The sequence below is a fragment of the Myxine glutinosa genome, chromosome 13 (assembly GCF_964187855.1).
Source record: "Myxine glutinosa chromosome 13, kmMyxGlut1.1, whole genome shotgun sequence".
Lineage (NCBI taxonomy): Eukaryota > Metazoa > Chordata > Myxini > Myxiniformes > Myxinidae > Myxine > Myxine glutinosa.
In genome coordinates, this window is record NC_136273.1 from 44656530 (window position 1) to 44676529 (window position 20000).

General features: G+C 44.3%; 1 protein-coding gene across 1 annotated transcript in view; it reads left to right on the plus strand.

The window, feature by feature from the left end:
- LOC137438890 (uncharacterized) overlaps positions 1-20000 on the plus strand; it is a gene marked incomplete in the record, with an annotated part of 494558 nt that overhangs the window by 77710 nt on the left and 396848 nt on the right. Inside the window, 5 exon segments of the mRNA XM_068134344.2 lie at positions 626-748; positions 8403-8528; positions 10876-11073; positions 13178-13237; positions 15763-15804. Of these exon segments, the coding sequence (XP_067990445.2) occupies positions 626-748; positions 8403-8528; positions 10876-11073; positions 13178-13237; positions 15763-15804 (549 nt within the window).

The following is a 20000-nucleotide window of genomic DNA, read 5'->3' on the forward strand; positions in this document are numbered from 1 at the left end:
AAATCCCATCGAGATGTTGTGGGGGGATTTGAAACGAGCTGTGCATGCAAGAAACCCCTCAAACATCGCACAGTTGAAAGAATTCTGCATGTAGGAGTGGGCAAAATTTTTTCCCAGTCGATGTCAGAGACTGGTAGACAGTTATAAGAAATGCCTACTTGAGATTGTTTCTGCCAAAGGGGGCAATACCACCTATTAGAGCCAAGGGTGTACTTACTTTTTCCACATGCGAAATTTGCATTTATGTTTATATAAATTATACAATGGACAACAAAATGTAAATGTTTCATGATATTTGTTATATTATATCACCTTTATCTATCAATATTGTTGAAATGAAGATCAAATAGCTGTATGTTGAAATATGCTGAAAAAGTCAAAACTTTACATTGGGTGTTCTTACTTTTTCACATGACTGTATGTATATATATATATATATATGTTTGTGTTTGTATATATTACTCGAATTCAGCATACTCTAAATATCCTAAAACCACTCGCTTCCAGCTTTTACTCACAAAATGCCGGGGGGACTTTCTGTGTACATTTTCTGAAATTTCCACCCGTCTGTACTCTGTTCTGGCTGCCGCACCCATTCCAAACCCCAACCTCTATGGGAGAGCAGAAAGATGAGATGCTGCCATCACTACCTACCGAAGAGGTGGAGGTCCTGCCTGTGTACGACACCATGCCAAAAGAAGACTCCTTGAAGGATGTTCAGCCTCCCTCTTCAGCGTCACTGTTTAAGGTGCGTCCTGAGCACAAGGTGCAAACATTGAACTGCAGCACTACGTCATTAAATGTGTGTCGGTACTATAAATGCAAAGCAACCCTCAGTAAAAAGGCCTCCTTCATTGATGAAGAAACCAGCTCACCCAAACCAATTTTTTTTTTGCATTCCTAAATAATCAACAAATGATAACTGAATGAATGAATGAATGATCGTTTTAAGGCCATTTTCCCCGCGAGAGCGGGGGTTGGCCTTGCGGGCCCCATGACAATCATGTTTCCCTGTTTGAGGCAATTTTTTTTTATGGCCGGATGCCCTTCCTGACGCCAACCCTTGGTCGCCTCTTACGATGCGCAGGGATACGGTGTACCTATTCTAAACCGGGGTACACACCGTGATCATTCATCCCAGCAAGCTGGTACTCAATTTGCCGACCTCGGAAGGATGACAGGCTGAGTCAACCCTCCTGGCGTTGATTCAGCGATCGACCGGGATTCGAACCCAGGATCCACGTAAAAAGGAACAGGTTTAGAAACATGTACGAATCGTGCATTTTATTTCTTCGGTCATGTGATGCAGTTAATACATAACCTAATTTAACTAGAACGACACTCACTCGAGAGGATACCTCTGCCTGGTTGGCCATAACACTCAATGGTGAAGAATCACTTAAAAATTGAATTTTTATCTTCTGAGAATCAGTTTTATAAACTGAGAAAATTCACGGATCTGGTTCTTCACCAAAATTAAATCTATTCTTCCTTGTCGCACACACAACTGGTCCAACAAGTTTCGTCCAAATCAATCCATAACTTTGAGATATCCTGCTATGTATCGTTTTTGGCCCGATCTCCCAATGGTGAAGAATCACTTAAAAATTCTCGTAGCCGGATCCGAATCCGGATATTCACCAAAATCTAATCATTTTGTCCTTGTCACATACGCTACATCTCTGCCAATTTTTGTCCGAATCCGTGTACAACTTTTTGAGATATTTTGTTCACAGACAAACGGACAGACAAACGGGCAGACGAACAGACAGGGGTGAAAACATAACCCCACCATCCACCTTTGATGGTAGAGGTAATAATTGGTTTTCTCTGAAAACAAAAGATCAATAAAACATACTGTATTATGGCATTTAAAAAAAACCTTTCCAACATTTGTTCCTGTTCCATGTCATCCCCATCCATTCCATTATTCCTATCTTCACCCAAACTTATTTCCCTTCTCCCCACCACTCCTGCACTCACACATCTATTCTCCTTTCTCTCTCCTACCATTCTCCGTTTTACTTCATTTCACGGCATTCCCCATTTCACGGCACGTAATAAATATATGGTGTGTTTAGAATTAACCTCTAAGCTGTCTAGCCTGAGTTTGAATCCCGACCCAGCTATCAACTGTCAGTTTGATGTTTCACATGCAGGGTGATACAATGTGTGCGCCGTCCCTTGGATGGACATTAAACTGGGGGTCCGGTCTGCCAGCATGGGTTGGTGGATGTTAAAGATCCCACGGTATCCTTTGAAAAGAGTAGGCGAGTATCGCCGGCACCATGGCCAAATTCCAAATTCCTGCCCCTACTCGGCGAATTTCAGGCACGGCCAGCCGGAGAATGACTTGGGTCAAGCTTCCCCCGGCCAACCACACAAGGTGGGATAATAGTGGCCGTTTGAGATCAACAACAAATGTGGTCAGAAGATATGGAAAAACTGCAGTCTACACAACCTCCAGAAAAGAACCTTGTCCCAATAAATCCCTCCTGGAAAGTGTAGGTATTGAGTGGGTGGGGCTTAACCTTCAGGAATTGGTTGCCAGGTAGCCTTCTCCTGTGCTGCATGCCTCTTCAACTTTCAGACTATTTGTCTCAAACCATACCACTGAGTCTAACTTGATAACCCCCAGCCTCCCCTCATCTCAACCCCTCCTCGAGGATTTTATTTGAAACGCAGGCAAGTAAAGTATATGTGGCCTCTCTTGAAGGTCACTTTTGTGGACCTGAGTCTTGATGTCAGACAATATTTTGTTTGATAGTGCCTGCAGGTCCTCCTTTTATTTTGAACACAGTCTCTGACCAATTACACCTGCTTATTCTCTAAATATACGGCCCAACAAAAGTTGCAGTCATTTCTACAGCCTGGGGCCTCGGTCTGGATTGTTTTTGTTTAACAACATTCAGTGGAGGTTTAATTACAAATAAATGGCTGCCTATGTTTGGTGATACCTTGTAATCAGTGTGGTGCAATTAAAGAGGCTTATGGAAACATGTGAATGATGAAAGAACCATTCTGAAAATATAGATGCAGTAGCTATTTTATTGTCTGAATGTTCGGTTTGGGCCTTTTATGTCAAAGGAGCATCATTAGTGTTTCCTGGTTTAAGCCCATGAATTAAACAATTTTAATGCTTGAGATGAAACAGAAGACAGATTTCCAAAAATAAATCAAAATACATCACATGAAATGAAAATCTGGAAGCAATATGCTTGGGTTAATACCAAGTAAAATTATTTTGGCCGAGATACAATAATTGGCAGGAGAAAGAGATAGGAAAATGACATTCTGTCCATCTTCCCTTTGCTCGGTGACATTTTATTTGGTTAAACATTCATTCGTCATCTTTTAAATTTGCCAGAGATTATTCTAAATCCAAAATTGCTTTGGCAATTTGACAATTAAATTCTACCTGAATACTTAATGGTATTCATTAATTAAATTGCTCTGTTATTTGAAGCATTGCAAAGAGAGTGGCATTTGTCTGGGGGACCAGACAGAGAGTTGGATGGCTTGGGGAACTGGAGCAAGAGTGGGATTGCTGGGGACCAGAGCGAGAGTGGGATTTCTGGGGAACTGGAGCTAGAGTGGGATGGCTGGGGAACTGGAGCGAGAGTGGGATGGCTGGGGAACTGGAGCGAGAGTGGGATTGCTGGGGACCAGAGCGAGAGTGGGATTTCTGGGGAACTGGAGCTAGAGTGGGATGGCTGGGGAACTGGAGCGAGAGTGGGATGGCTGGGGAACTGGAGCGAGAGTGGGATGGCTGGGGAACTGGAGCGAGAGTGGGATGGCTGGGGAACTGGAGCGAGAGTGGGATGGCTGGGGAACTGGAGCGAGAGTGGGATGGCTGGGGAACTGGAGCGAGAGTGGGATGGCTGGGGAACTGGAGCGAGAGTGGGATTGCTGGGGACCAGAGCGAGAGTGGGATTTCTGGGGAACTGGAGCTAGAGTGGGATGGCTGGGGAACTGGAGCGAGAGTGGGATGGCTGGGGAACTGGAGCGAGAGTGGGATGGCTGGGAAACTGGAGCGAGAGTGGGATGGCTGGGGAACTGGAGCGAGAGTGGGATGGCTGGGGAACTGGAGCGAGAGTGGGATGGCTGGGGAACTGGAGCGAGAGTGGGATGGCTGGGGAACTGGAGCGAGAGTGGGATGGCTGGGGAACTGGAGCGAGAGTGGGATGGCTGGGGAACTGGAGCGAGAGTGGGATGGCTGGGGAACTGGAGCGAGAGTGGGATGGCTGGGGAACTGGAGCGAGAGTGGGATGGCTGGGGAACTGGAGCGAGAGTGGGATGGCTGGGGAACTGGAGCGAGAGTGGGATGGCTGTGGAAATTGAGTGAGAGTGGGATGGCTGGGGAAATTGAGCGAGAGTGGGATTGCTGGGGAACTGGAGCAAGAGTGGGATGGCTAGGGAACTGGAGCGAGAGTGGGATGGCTGGGGGACTGGAGAGAAAGTGGGATGGCTGGGGGACTGGAGAGAGATGGGATGGCTGGAGGACTGGAGAGAGATGGGATGGCTGGAGGACTGGAGAGAGATGGGATGGCTGGGGGACTGGAGAGAGAGTGAGAGGGCTGGTGGACTGGAGAGAGATGGGATGGCTGGAGGACTGGAGAGAGATTAGATAGCTCGGGGACTGGAGAGAGATTGGATAGCTGGGGGACCGGATAGAGAGTGGGATGCCTGGGGGACCGGAGAGAGATTGGATAGCTGGGGGGCCGGAGAGAGATTGGATAGCTGGGGGACTGGAGAGAGATTGGATAGCTGGGGGACTGGAGAGAGATTGGATAGCTGTGGGACTGGAGAGAGATTGGATAGCTGGGGGACCGGCGAGAGAGTGGGATGGCTGGGGGACTGGAGAGAGATTGGAGAGCTGGGGGACTGGAGAGAGATTGGATAGCTGGGGGACTGGAGAGAGATTGGATAGCTGGGGGACTGGAGAGAGATTGGATAGCTGTGGGACTGGAGAGAGATTGGATAGCTGGGGGACCGGCGAGAGAGTGGGATGGCTGGGGGACTGGAGAGAGATTGGAGAGCTGGGGGACTGGAGAGAGAGTGAGAGGGCTGGGGGACTGGAGAGAGATTGGATAGCTGGGGGACTGGAGAGAGATTGGATAGCTGGGGGACTGGAGAGAGATTGGATAGCTGGGGGACTGGAGAGAGATTGGATAGCTGGGGGACTGGAGAGAGATTGGATAGCTGGGGGACCGGCGAGAGAGATTGGAGAGCTGGCGGACCGGCGAGAGAGTGGGATGGCTGGGGGACCGGCGAGAGAGTGGGATGGCTGGGGGACCGGCGAGAGAGTGGGATGGCTGGGGGACCAGAAAGGGTGGAATGATGGGATGCCAAACACAGGGTTTGTGCAGGGGTTTTCCATGCTATATTCTCTAAATGCTGAGCATCAAATGTCAAAGTTGCCTGTACTATTTTAAAAATCCTTGATTTTCCTAGGATCGGAATCAAACCGCCGACCTGCGAGACTTGGATCAAACACTCCAACCACAATGCCACTGAGTCTGGGTTGTAATGCACATGGTCGAATTTTGGGTAACATTCCTATCGTGAGATTCTATAACATATTCTGATCAGCACTAATAGACCAAGTCTCAGAAAAATATCATTGTTTTTCTAGTTGCTAAGCAATGAAGCTGCCAAACCTTGACTAGGGTTTTGAGAGAGTGAAACACCTAGTGTAACACAAAGACTAAAATGTATTGCTTGCTATTGTAGTGTAAGAGGAAGTCGTTTCCAAAACACAGTGTACATAGACAAAAAGGAAGCAATGGGAGGGAGAAGAGAGGAACTGAGAAAATGGGTTGAAGGAGGAAAGTGAGGAGGTGGAAAAGGGGAATGAGAATGTGACGGACGATCAAAGTTGAGGAGAATTAAATGGAGGAATTGGAAGAAATGTAAAGAAGAGTCGCAACAAAAATGAGGTTTGAAAGATTGAAAGATCATGTTCTCCTGAGCATTTTAATCTTTATTCCTGCGTCTTATTTTTCACGATGTAGTATTCTCCAACCCGTGAACGTTGACAAGCACTGCTTAGTCTTCAGTGGCTATTTCATCAGCAGCTCGGGGTTCCTGCCAAGGGGTCGTCAAGGTGTCTGTTTAGTGCGCCTCTGGCACTGTATGAGAAATGGAAACTCAAACCAAACAATTCGTTTCCTCTGCTCTGGCCCAGGAAATTCCCTTGCCATGAGGTAGTTGAGTACTGGAATGACTGCCATTTGGTGCATCTAATCGTAGAGCTGTGGAATTTTTTTGTGTCCTGAGCAGCTGTTACTGCATATATGATGCAGCTGGAAGCGTGGAAGCCTTCGTGGCTAATGTTTTGTTCTTTGGAAATTTCAAAATCTTCTGGTTGTTTGAGAAAACTAGAATGGATTTTTTTTCTGTTTGAGAATCAGTTTAAACCAAGTTGTTCTAAAAAGAAGATGGGACCTTTGATGAAGCAGTTCTGGAGTACCTGTGGATGAAGGTTCACCAAAGATGGTATTTTTGTTAGGCCTTTTGACGCAGCTATGATGTAACACGTCCAGGTTAGTGTTGAGTGACGGTTGAATTGGAACTTGAATATGTCATGGTTCACATCATAATGCTGGTCCTTGTGGGTTTTGATGGTACAGGTCCTGGGGTTGGGAGGTGTGATTGAAGAAGGGAGGCTGAGTTCCTGCAATGCATTTGTCGAGGCTCATAGAGGAGTTATCTAGCTCATGGAGGAATAGGCACTTGAGCCAGAGATCACTGGTGAGATGGGGGAGGATGTTGGTTTGAGATGCTGTTGAGCTGATTAAGTGCTCAATTCTCTTCTAGAAGAAGTTGAGCTTCAATGTTATTTCCGGGCTCTCATCCAGGTGAGCGCTCAGATATAGCACTGTGCTCCTTATCTAAGCCTTTTATGCGGTGGAGCCATCTTGAGGGCTCAGGAGATGAACCACCGATCAGAAAATGCTTCCAGGGTTGAATTCATGAAGTTGCCCTTGAGTCATAAATTAGCACAAAGTTGAGGTTTCTCTCCATTATGTCAAAATCTTGAAGAACGTGTGCATACCAAGTGCTTTATGTGAGTCACATGAAGACATAAAAGTAATTTGAAAAAAAATGAATGAATGAATGATCGTTTTAAGGCCATTTTCCCCGCTAGAGCGGGGGTTAGCCTTGCGGGCCCCATGACAATCATGGTTCCCTGTTTGAGGCAATGTTTTTATGGCCGGATGCCCTTCCTGACACCAACCCTTGGTCGCCTCTTACGATGCGCAGGGATACGGTGTACCTATTCTAAACCGGGGTACACACCGGGAACATAAAAGTAATTTACAGGTTGAATTTGACATCCGTTTTATTTTGTCGAAAATACAGGTCTGTTTGGTTGAAGAATTAGAAAGGAACAAAATACGGTAACTTTGAAGAAGTCATTTTCACAGTTGGAAACTTTTTCACCCTGACTTATTCAGCAAACTATAAAAGAGTTAACAAATGTAAAAGTGAATTATTTGTATGAATGAATAAATGAATGAATGAAAAATAAATTATTATTTGAGGGGAGGGAGGGAGTTTCACAAGAAGTGGCCAAAAACCAATAAATGTGTTTTGAAGAATGAAAGAACAACAGACAAGCAATAGAGAAGAAATGATGAAGCAGAGGGGATGAGGTGGAGGGATTGGGAGTATACTAGAGGAAATATAAATGGTCACATTTGACTTTGGGGTATTGCAGAAGATGATTCTGGAGGTCTTCTTGAAGGTCTGGAGGGAGGCAAGACAATATCAGAGTAGGAAGGTGGTCCCACAAGCATGAAAATAGGAGAAGCGCTTCTCCTCCGACATAGCTCCCTATGCAATCTCGACCATCCGACCCTCCCTAATAACTCCAGGATGTACACATTCATCCAGGAATCTCCTGATTAAACTCCTGTAACCCCCTCAGAGTCCTAAAATCCAGGCTGAATGCACACCTCAACTCTTTTCTTCCTCCTTTTTCCAATTTGTGGATTGCCTTCCTGGTCCACCACCAGCTCATCTCATCCCCATTTTCAGTCCACTCCTCCTCAAACTCCCCTTTCCTGTCCATTCATTCCCCTGCTTATCATGTCCAATTGATGCCCCACTGCCTTGCTGTCAGTTCATACCCTTTGTTACCTGTTATTCCATCAGCCTTGAACCTGTAAAAGAAAGAGTACAATACTGATGGGAAGACGGCCTGGACTTGGTGAATCTGACCATTAAAGTGTTTGCTTGTTCAGCACTAATAATATTACAATTTAAATCTACCCTAGTTAGTAATCTAATAGATGACGTTTGACTCATGGTACAAGAAGGTTGTTGCCAAATGTTGAACATCTTTAAAGAGATCATTTATGATAGTATGAATAAGATACTTCTGCCATCTTCCCCAGCATCAAGACTATTTCCCCTCGGATTACTTTCCTGAAGGGGACAGCGACCGAGCTGGCTTTGGGAAGGATTATGTTGACATGTCGTGGCTGGAGGGTGAGGAAGCAGACTTGGCCTCCACTGCAAAAGTGAGTGATTACCTGAAATGAAACTCTTGTAGCAAGGAATGGAAACATCTGCAGGTAAAGCTATTCATACAAAGTTTGAACAACGAAGTCACATTGCCGGATTTGCTTACTATCTGGGCACGGCTGAGGTGGTGGATCTGCTGTTTTGGTTCCACGTTCGATGTTGTGGACTCATGGTTAAGAGAGGTTCTGGGTACGAAGGACCGAAACCTCAAGGAAGAGTGGAACACAGCTGTTGATTCGGGCAGTCAGGAAACTATAAATTGCCTCCAAGTTAATAACGTTCTTACTTTTAGAAAACAATTATTTTGAGGTTTGCAATTAAGATATGTGCATGCATGAGTATTGTTATGGTCATGCTGGTAGATAACTCGGAACCCGGCGTGTCAATAAAAAGACAATCGACAATATCACCTCTGGTCAGATCTTCAAGTCCAATATTGGTTTACCATACCAGTGAGATGAATGGAGTAGACAGGGAACGATGGTGACTACATGGCGGCTACCTATTTGGCCGAGCGAACCAATGCCTCATGCTGCTCTCTATGAGCTACCATTATAATTCATAATCTCAGACCAATCGCCTCGGGAGTGCTACCCAAGATTAAATACGAGCAGGATAAGCCGGGACAAAAAAAACAACAGTTTCATTAATTTATTGCACAAGCAAATCAATGAAAGAGTGGGAAATGATATGAGGAATGGCCAGGGAGATATTCAAAGCAGGAAATGGAAGGAAAACTCAAGCTTCAAAAATGGTGGGAAAAAGTCAGACAGGGGCATATAAGCAATTTGAGGATATTTACAGGCACATTTGCATGCATTTCCCCTTAATCCTACGTGAACTGAACATTCCTCCCCAGGCAACTTCAAATAATGACTTGACCTCTTTACAATACCTAGATGTAGACACCCGAAGAAAGACACAGATAGGATGGGTAGAGCGGTAAAGAGGGTAGAGTGTGACAAAGGAAATAACGGGGACTTTGTTGTGCCATGGCACACGTTCAGCAACCTTGGTCGAGGCGACTGGGCCCTTCACCCCCTCACGGTCCCTCTCTCTCTTGAAGCAGCCCCCCGGTCATCTGGTGAAACTGCAAGAGTCCCACTCACCCTATGCGATAACCTGCATAGCTCCAGAAATGCTCGTTCCGGTGATGTGAGGACAGTCAGCGGCTCCAAGGCATCATGGCCCTGGCCTTGGTGCTGAAATGGTGTGCCGGGTCTGTGTATGTATCAGTAAAGCCGAGGAGAGAAAAAGACACAAAGAAAAAGAGGTGTTGTGCTCCGTGAAAAAGTGCATTTGTGGAGATGTGCGATCAGAAGAATAGTCATGAAAGAGAGAAGTGGAAGGAAAGTTGAAGCGAGTGAAAGGGAAAAACTCTGTCCAGGATGACGCGGGCGGCACTCAGGCGAAGGGCGTGAGAAGATGAAAGACGACAGAGCTCCGACTTTAGGCTGATCTCGAACAGATTGACCTACAGACATCAGACTTTGAAAGATCGACCTCGAATCGCTTGCGCATCTTCCTTATATTCAGCTTTCTCCTTTCCTTGTGCTGGTGGTACTGGCGGTCCCAGTGTCACTTTCCTCAAGCTGGTCGCACAGGATTGGTGTAGCCACGCCGCATTGGCGTCATGCCTAGGAGGAGCAAGAGAAGGGACTCTTCTTCACTTTGGACCTTGCCTTTATTTGTTTGCACCCCATGTTCATTTCTCCGCCATAGCTACTTTTCTCTTGCTGGTCACTCCCGTGGTTAGGAGACATGCAATGGATGCGAAAGGGCTTGAGAGTGTGTGTGTTGTAATTAATGCAAAATGTAGAGGATATAAAAGATAAAGAGGGTGGAAGGAAACAGAACCTTACACTAACTCACACACACAATGCATGTTTATCCTATGTATACAATCGAACATAATCGCTAGACAGAATACTAAGACATACCTGACTCAACTTTACATGTGTATGTGCTTTGAACTGCCCGAGAGGTACACGACGTCCTCACAACGTCAATCATCACAGTATAATACTGTGTGTGTGTGTGTGTGTGTGTGTGTGTGTGTGTGTGTGTGTGTGTGTGTGTGTGTTTGTGTGTGTGTATGTATATATGTATTTCATGCTGCATATGATCCGTTAAAGGGAAAAGTCTCATTATTTTTGATGCAGAGCCTGTCTTTGGGCCACATTCCAAATACCTATCTGTAGAGTGTATGTTTCAGTCCTTTGACTGATGAGGGTTCTTTTTTCTTGAAATTTTAAACTTTTTTTTCTTTTTTGAGATGTTGCCTTGCTGGGATGGATTAATTAATTAATTAATTAATGTTGATATATATTCCTCACTTTTCAGAGCCCGGAGGACATATCGTACAAGAGCAACTTTGGTGTGGAGGATTACGGAGATGGCAACATGCAGCCCATGGATTATGGGGATTGGTACAAGGATCTTGGAGACCTGGATTACAAATTTGAATATACAGATCACCTTGACTATGATGTAAAGGGTGATGCAGAAACTGAGCTGCCTGCTGAAACAGAAAGTGGACAAGTACAGGCAACAACACTCTTATTTATTTGTCTTTCTATTGTCTTTCTGTTTTTCTCTTTCTTTTTAATTATTAAGGTAAATAAGTTTGGTCTGATCTTTTTAAATTTAGCTTGTTTCCTTTCCATTTGTTTCTTTTTTGCATCCCCAATGAGAGTAAGGTGGGGCACAATGCCCTTGTGAATGTCCCCTCAGTTGTAATTGTATGTGCATTACCCTAAATATCCACACTGACTTCTCTGGGTGATGGTGAGAAATTTCAAAAGAAACACGTTAATATACTGAACAAAAGGGTGGAGTGTGTGTGCATGTAAACGTGTTCATGCGTGCCAATTTTTGACATTGGATTCATGCACTTGGGATTATCCATCTTAGTAAATAAGGCACCACCAGCCAAGCAAAAAATAGAACTAAACTATATATCTATCTATATATATATATATATATATATATATATATATATATATGTATGTATGTATGTATGTATGTGTATGTATATGTGTGTATGTATGTATGTATGTATATGTATGTATGTATATATATGTATGTATATATAGCCTGGTGTTGGGCTAGCAGCTAGGGTGCCGGCTTAGGATCCTAGGATCCTGGGTTTGAATCCCGGTCAATCGCTGAATTAACACCAGGGGGGTTGACTCAGCCTGTCATCCTTCCGAGGTCGGCTAATTGAGTACCAGTTCACTGGTAATTCCCTGTTTGTCGTTAAAGGCGGCAAAAAGGGTTGGCGTCAGGAAGGGCATCCAGCCGTAAAACATTGCTTCAAAAAGGGGACCGAAAAACAACATCAACCACGGTTCCCGAAAAAGGCCAACCCCCGCTTTGCGGGGAAAAATGGCCTCTAAAGGTGGTTATATATATATATATATATATATATATATATATATATATATGTATGTATATATACATACATATGTATATATACATATATATACATATATATATATATATATATACATACATATGTATATATACATATATATACATACATATGTATAAATATACAGGGTGGGCCATAAGTAGCCATACATAGGGTTTTTAAAAGTGGTCGCAGATGTACAGCCACAGATGAAGATACAACAGACAGAATACTAACAAAGCTTACACGGAGTCCCCTAAAAAGTACACGACGGTTGTCTGCAGAAAGCGGTGTCAGCAGATCGAGTATCAAGTGCATTTTGAAAGCAAACAAATGGCATCCATACAAATTGCATATGGCGCAGCATCTGAGTGAAGACGACCCGGATAGACGGATGGAATTTTGTGAATGGGCATTAGGCAAATTGAACGATGACGCAAACTTCTCATCTGGGATCTTGTTTACCGATGAAGCCAATTTTTACGTCAATGGAGAGGTTAATCGGCAAAACTTAGGTTATTGGAGTAATTTCATAAAAGTGTTTATTTTCCCTATGTATGGTTACTTTTGGCCCACCCTGTATATATATATAATTTATATATATATATATATATATATATATATATATATATATATATATATATATATATATAATATGTATATATACATATACTGCAGTATATGTATATATACAACCTCCCCAACCCTAACCCTAACCCTAACCTCCCCAACCCCACCTTCCCCTTTCCCGACATGGGATTTAACCATCTATACGGTGTATCCATACTCTATTCTCTAAATGCTGAGTGTCAATCAAGGGAGTAGCATGTACCATTTTAAAGGTCTTTGGTATGACTCGGCCAGAGTCGGAATTGACCCACTGAGTCTGGTTGAATTTCATGATGAACCCGTTAAATCCAGTGCACAGTAGAGCAACAGTAGAGCACAGTAGATAATCATATATATATATCATACACACAGGTTGTGGCAGGTTGTATCTTGCCCAACCTTTTACGACATGGCATCTTGCCCCACCTTGCTCTATAAAGTAAAGCAATATGTAAAATTGTCTTTTATTTATCTCTTTTTGACATTTTGGATTGGGTGTGCAAATTAATCCAGTGTTGCCAGATACTTTTTGAATTTCCTTCCTTTTTCTTTAATCATTCCACCCCATCTTAGCATTGCCATCTATCTTTCTTAATGCTTGGATTCACCATCTTGCTTTTTCAGTTTGGCTATGGACAAAAGGGACAGAAAGGAGAGAGAGGTGAAGCAGCCTATGTTGAAGCCGTAAGTTTGTTTGTGTCTACACAACGACTTTGCCATAATCGTTTACTTTCATTGCAACATAATCTAACTATCAGCACTACCATAATAGCTCAGCGGTAGTGCACTTGGGTGCACATGAGGAGGTGATAGTGTAATCACCCATGGGATGCAGTTAGTTTTAGGGTCAAAAGCTAGTGGAGGACTTGCAACACAAATTACGCACACATGTGCAGATAAATACATGATACAACACCAGACTATTCTCTCTTTCTTCACTTTTCTATCAATGCAGTTTTTTTTATTTAAAGCCTGGCCTCGATGAGGAGTATACATTCGGTGACTGGAACCTTCAACATAAAAAAAAAGGAAAATCAGAGCCGCTGGGGTTGAAGAAAGTGATGGACCACATTGGATTATGACATCTTTATCTCAGCATTCGGCAGAGCAATTATGGAGAAATCTCATTTTCCCTTCAACCTCCCTCCCCAACCCCACCTTCCCCTTTCCCGACATGGGATTTAACCATCTATACGGTGTATCCATACTCTATTCTCTAAATGCTGAGTGTCAATCAAGGGAGTAGCATGTACCATTTTAAAGGTCTTTGGTATGACTCGGCCAGAGTCGGAATTGACCCACTGAGTCTGGTTGAATTTCATGATGAACCCGTTAAATCCAGTGCACAGTAGAGCAATTTCACAGCATGTAGCATGTGCTGCTGGCAGGGTGTGTGTTGTTGGTGGTTATCTCTATATGCGGGTTTCAGAAGGTGGAATGGAGTCCGCCCAGGTCTTTAAGTATCCACCTCCATTTCGGTCAGGGGGCATCACAATTTATGGACGAAGCTGTGAGGTTTTGTTCTCAAAGTTTTGTTTCCAAGGGCTCTTTTCAGAATTGTCACTGAGCCTCAGACAGCTTCCAACTGCAGTTTGTTTGTATTACTATTCCCCGGGATGTTTCCCGACTTTTTAAAGATATCTGTAAGGTTCTTCATCATTCTCATTGCTTCAATTAATCACTGACACAATTAATTCCGGCACTCTTCAGATTCCAGGAGCTTTTCACTTTATTTTTGAGGTCTTGGTATTTGGTCATTTTCATTATTTCTGCATTGTGTAGGCCAAAATTGCTGAGATCTGATATCTCAATTAGCAATGCCATCTTTTCTTTTTTTGTACGGACGTACTGTTTCCGGTCACAATGCTTTTTTTCTATGTTCGCACTCAATGGAATCATCAGGTCATATGTTGAGCGTTACTTTCTTGTTCTCAGTTATCGCTTTTGGTTCATATTTCCATGAGTTTTCTGGGACTGGGATATCAAAGTTTTTGCAGATGTGCCATGGATTATTCCACAAACTCTGTTGTGCCTTCTGTTGTGCCTTTGTGTGTACAGATGTTCTGACATTAGTTTTTTTTTTTTCAAACATCCCAATAGGAGGTGTGTGTGTGTGTGTGTGTGTGTGTGTGTGTGTGTGTGTGTGTGTGTGTGTGTGTGTGTGTGTGTGTGTGTGTGTGTGTGTGTGTGTGTGTGTGTGTGTGTGTGTGTGTGTGTGTGTGTGCGTGCGCCCCGTACTCTCAATGCTAAGTGTCAAGCAAGGAAGCAGCATGTACCATTTTAAGGTGTTTGGTATGACTCGGCCAGGGTGTGTGTGTGCGTGCGGACGTGCACATAGCGCAAATAGCATGCCAAGGATCATTTGGAAAAGCAATCAGAAAGAGAATTTATTTGTGTTTGAGAAGAGTATTCCAAATAAATAGCAAACGAATATAATTAAATTCTTTCTGTTGATACGATCACCATTTTATAGCAGAATGCTGTCTAAAATTGTGCGTTTTGTGTAGAGTACTCATTCACAGCACCTTCTTTGAAAATAAATGGAGAAACGAATACATTAGAATGTGTGGCTATCAAATATAAATGTTGATGAGATGCACTGAACACGGTTGAGCCAAGCGATATGTCACCAACGATGGGTAGTTTTGGCGTTTTGGCCCCTTGAGTTCTAATCTTGCATTGTGGGGACTTTCCTGCATTGGGGCCTACAGGAAATTAGATTTTCCCATCCGCCACGTGTGTCTTGCTTTCCGCCTGAACACCTATGGGACTGTTAGGGTTTTCCCCAACACTTCATGACCTCAACTTCATGTGAATTTGACCGGTTCCCTTCTTAGCTTGATCGGATTTGTTCGGAGTCCCATTCGAAGTGAATTTTTTTTTTCCACTGAGAGACTAACCTGAAGATGGCAGGGTGTTGACTTATAAAAACATTTTCTAACTGGTTGGACATCTACACTTGTGATGTACTTGTTCACACCTGGGTACAGTACACTGGATTTCACCATATTTTTGCTGACACATTTAATTTGCCATGTTTGAGTTTGGTCGATAATCGGGATATTGGGCCAAATGGGCCAAACGACTTATTTATTTCTTTTGTTTTTTTGTGAACTTATATTTGTTCGTTAATTTTTTGATTTATTTATTTAACATATCCATGTCTTTTCAAATGATTGTTTTTCTGCTCTTCCATCACTATTCTACAGGGAATGCTGCTTGATGGGCCACCTGGACCAGAGGGTGCAACGGTGAGTCCAGCTCTCCATTGTTATTGATAAACGGATGTTCATCGTGGTTTCGCTTTGGAATCCATTGTAGTTCTGCAGACCTTTTGGATATACGAGACTCTCAGACGTGAATCAATTTTTTTTTTTGCCTGTTTTATCACCGTAAACGGGATTCGTAAGCAACGTGTGATGTACATTGATAAACCAGAGTTGAGGGAAAGGTGAACTCTGATTTATGTCAATTCAGCTCAAGTACATAAGCATACGCAGACGTCTCAGAAATCAAACGAATTGCCAGGGAGCGAGGCATAAAGAAGACGAATGGAATGTAATACCTTGAACACTTGGTCTTGAATAAACATCGTTGACAAAATGCCTTTGGCCTTCGAAAACCTCATTTGATACAATGGAGGCTATTGTTCTTTTATTGCGGTATTGTTGTCGAGTTTGTCGTTGTTTATTGTCTCCTGTTGCTCTTGCTTGTGTTCACCTCAATTTATGTTTTACTTTGCTTTGCAGTCCTCCTCAGTTTTTATTATTCTTCTCTCATTCACTTCCTATGGTTACATTCTCATTTATATTACTCTTACTTCACTGCATGACAATTGTTCATGACTGTTCTTCATGACTGTTCTAGGTAAGTTCTAGGTAAGAACAGTCAGTTCTTACCTTCACTAGGTAAGTAAGGACAACCTTTATTTAGCAAAGATTGGGCAAAAATTGACCGACGAATTCAAAATATTAACTTATATCAAATAGGTATTTTAAGGTGAAAACGCGATGACGTCACCACGTCACGCGGCACGAATGCGCACCTGTGTCGTTGGAGGTATTGACTTATATAGGGTTGGTTTTCTAAGGCTGTAGGCCGCACCTCATTTTGTCGAATAAAGTGGTATTCGGGTGGTTCCGGTATTTGGGACCGCAGGGACGGAAAGTGCAGGTACGGGGTGCCAGTCACTCCCCAGCCGGCCCGCTCTGAAGGTTCGGATCAGGACACCGGGATTCATTCCGGTCGCCCGGTCGGCCCGGAGGTGGGGGTGCGGGGCCTGTCACGGAACGTCAAAACAAACGGCCTGCTGGGGCCGCCCAAAAGTCGGGCGTGAGGGGCGCGTCCACTAATGGAACGCCTCTCGCTTCCCAGATCGAGGGCCACGTGGTCAGGAGAACCTCGTCCCTTCCGGTTGCCTTGCCGTCCCACCGTGAGCGCCGGTCAGGGTGTACTTCAAACTAAGCTTAAGTGTCAAGTGTTAAGTTCCTCCTTGCCCTCGCAAGGGAAAGGCTAGGGTCAAGCTCTTCCAAATTTCCAAACACTAGAAATCGGACGTCTCAAATTAATTAATTAATTTGTTAATACATCTCAGTCGCCCGCGACCTCTCCAGCACGGGCGTCGAACCAGTTCATTTCCGGTGCGACCGGGCCGAGTATCGGCCCGGCCGTGGCCGAAGCCGTTGATTCCGCCGTAGCACGCTAACGCGTAGGCTCGCGCGTCCCTGGTCTGCCGGGGCTCCGCGGGTGTCCTACCGTGCCTGGCGCCGCTATTCTCTCAACTTCCGGGAGTAGGTGTCGGTGCCCGGGGACGGATCTCGCTGTCTAAACATGGTAGCGCTAGGCCAGTGGGACCGCCGGGACCCACGTGCACTCACAAGTTGTTCTGCGCGTGGGCGGCAGTATCAGACCGGGGCGCCAAAACGCTCCCCGGCTAAAGTTCATCCTGATGCGCCCACATTGTGCGGACAAACCCCACCAAGTCGAGGGCCACGTGGTCAGGAGAACCTCGTCCCTTCTGGTCACACTGTGCCTATCGGCCGGCCTCGAAGACCGAAATTGTGTCGGTTACCGATCCTTCGGGTTCGGAACTATGTCACCCTGTGCATGGAACATGACATGAAGAACTGACTGTTCTTCTCCCCTCCTTTCGTTTTGTTTTTCACTTTTTATTCTCCTGCTTCTTTCAATCTTTTGTCCTTTTATTCCTTCTCGCTCTCACTTTATTTACTCTTCATCTTATTTTCTTTTTCCCTTTTTCTTTTCTTCCTTTTTCTCCTTTTTACTCTCCTAATTTGTTGATTTCGTCTTTATACCTCATATTTCTTTCTTCACCTCCTCTTCTCTTTCTTTCTCTCTTCTTTTCCTCTCTCCCTTTCTGTTTTCGTTCTTTCTTTCCTTCTTTCTTAATTTCTTTGATTTTGAGCTTTTGTTTTTTAGTTTTTTAAATTCTCTCCTTCTTTCGTCTTTCTGTGTCCTCTTTCCTTCTCTTTCCAATTCTCTCTCCATACCTTCCTTCTTCTTTTTCCTTCTCTTGTTTTCTTCCTCTCGTCCTCAATACTCTTCCTGTATTTTTTCTCTTTCTTTTTTCAATTTGAACATCGGTTTGAGGCAGGGAAATGCTCTCAGCCAACACCTGTTTAGCATGGGGATGGAGCTGGTAAGCAGGAAGGTAAACGTGAAATATATTCTGGGGAGGGTATTATGTGCACACGATCTGGCCGTTTTGGTGGATTGTGTGTGGGCGATGCAGGAAGTACAGTGGAAGTGGAAGGATGAATTTGAGAAACATGGGCTGAAAATGAGCATGGATAAGATGTAGGTGACGTGGGTCGGGCAGCAGAGAAAATAAATGAATATCAGGTTAGAGGGGAAGGAGATCAGTAGATCAGACAAGGAAATAGGTTTGAGTATCTGGGAGGGGACGGGGAAGGGGAAGGGGGGGGGGGGTCAATGACTGGGGATGGTAAGTTGGAGGTAGAGGTGAGGATTTGGATTGAGGTGGGTGTGAATGCGTGAAAGAGGGTGGAGGGTGTAATGCCAGGTATAAATATTTCAAGGAGATTGAAAGGATAGGTTCTGATGTCGTGTGTAATGCCGGCATACCTTTCCAGTCTGGAGATGGTTACTGACAGAGAGACAACAACTGAGGCTGCAGGTTTGTGAGAACAACTGTGCCAGGCAGATTGTAGGAGTGAAGAGGGTGGATAGAAGGAGAATGGATGGACTGAGAGAGGAGTTTGGTGTGCAGATGAACTTGACGGGGAGATTTGTGATACGCTGGCTGTGGATGGGGGAAGAGAGATGACAAAGAGAGCAGATAGGTGAGGGAATAAGATAGGATGAAAATAGGTAGATTGCAGTTGGGATGGGAGGATTGTGTGAAGAGGTATATAAGTAAGGTGGGGGTGGTTCGAGGGTGGAGAGAGTTGGTTGAGGACAGAGCGAGTGGAGGAGTGTCATGGTCAAGGTTGGGCTGACGCATGGTGCTTTATAATGAGAGGAGGGGGAGCTGAACAACAACAACAACAACTTTTTCCTTTATTTCCCTCTTTCTCTTTCACGAAAAGAGACTTTTTCTTTCTTGCTTGCTTTCTTTCTTACTCTTCCTTTTATTTTTCTTTTGCTCTACACCCTGATGTTTAATTGTTCTGTTCAGGCGTGTTAGTGGGTAAAAGGTTTGGCAAGTCTGCACTATAATGCCCATCGCCTTATAGGTGTGGCAGTTTGCGATGCAGCAATTAATAAATAGTTTGGATTTCCAGTGATTTATTTATGCTTTGTTGTCTATGAGATGTTATCGTGCAGACAGATTTAGTACAGGCTTTTCTGACCATAAAATGGACCAAAGGAAAAAGAAAATGAAAAGACACATGAGAGCCCGCTTGGAGTTTGCAAAAAAGCACCTAACGGACTCTCAGACTGTGAGAAACAAGATTCTGTGGGCTTTCATGAGTCTTTCACTGAGGAGAGGCTTCCGTCTGGCCACTCTGCCATAAAGCCCAGATCGGTGGAGTGTTGCAGTGATGGTTGTCCTTCTGGAAGTTTCTCCCATCTCCACACAGGATCTCTGGAGCTCAGCCAGAGTGAACATCGGGTTCTTGGTCACCTCTCTTACCAAGGCCCTTCTCCCCCGATTACTCAGTTTGGCCGGGCGGCCAGCTCTAGGAAGAGTCCTGGTTGTTCCAAACTTCTTCCATTTAAGAATTATGGAGGCCACTGTGCTCTTGGGAACCTTCAATGCAGCAGAAATTTTTTTGTAGGCTTCCCCAGATCTGTGCCTCGACACAATCCTGTCTCTGAGCTCTGCAGGCAGTTCCTTCAACCTCATGGCTTGGTTGTTGCTCTGATATGCATTGCCAGCTGTGAGACCTTATATAGACAGGTGTGTGCCTTTCCAAATCATGTCCAATCAATTGAATTTACGACAGGTGGACTCCAATCAAGT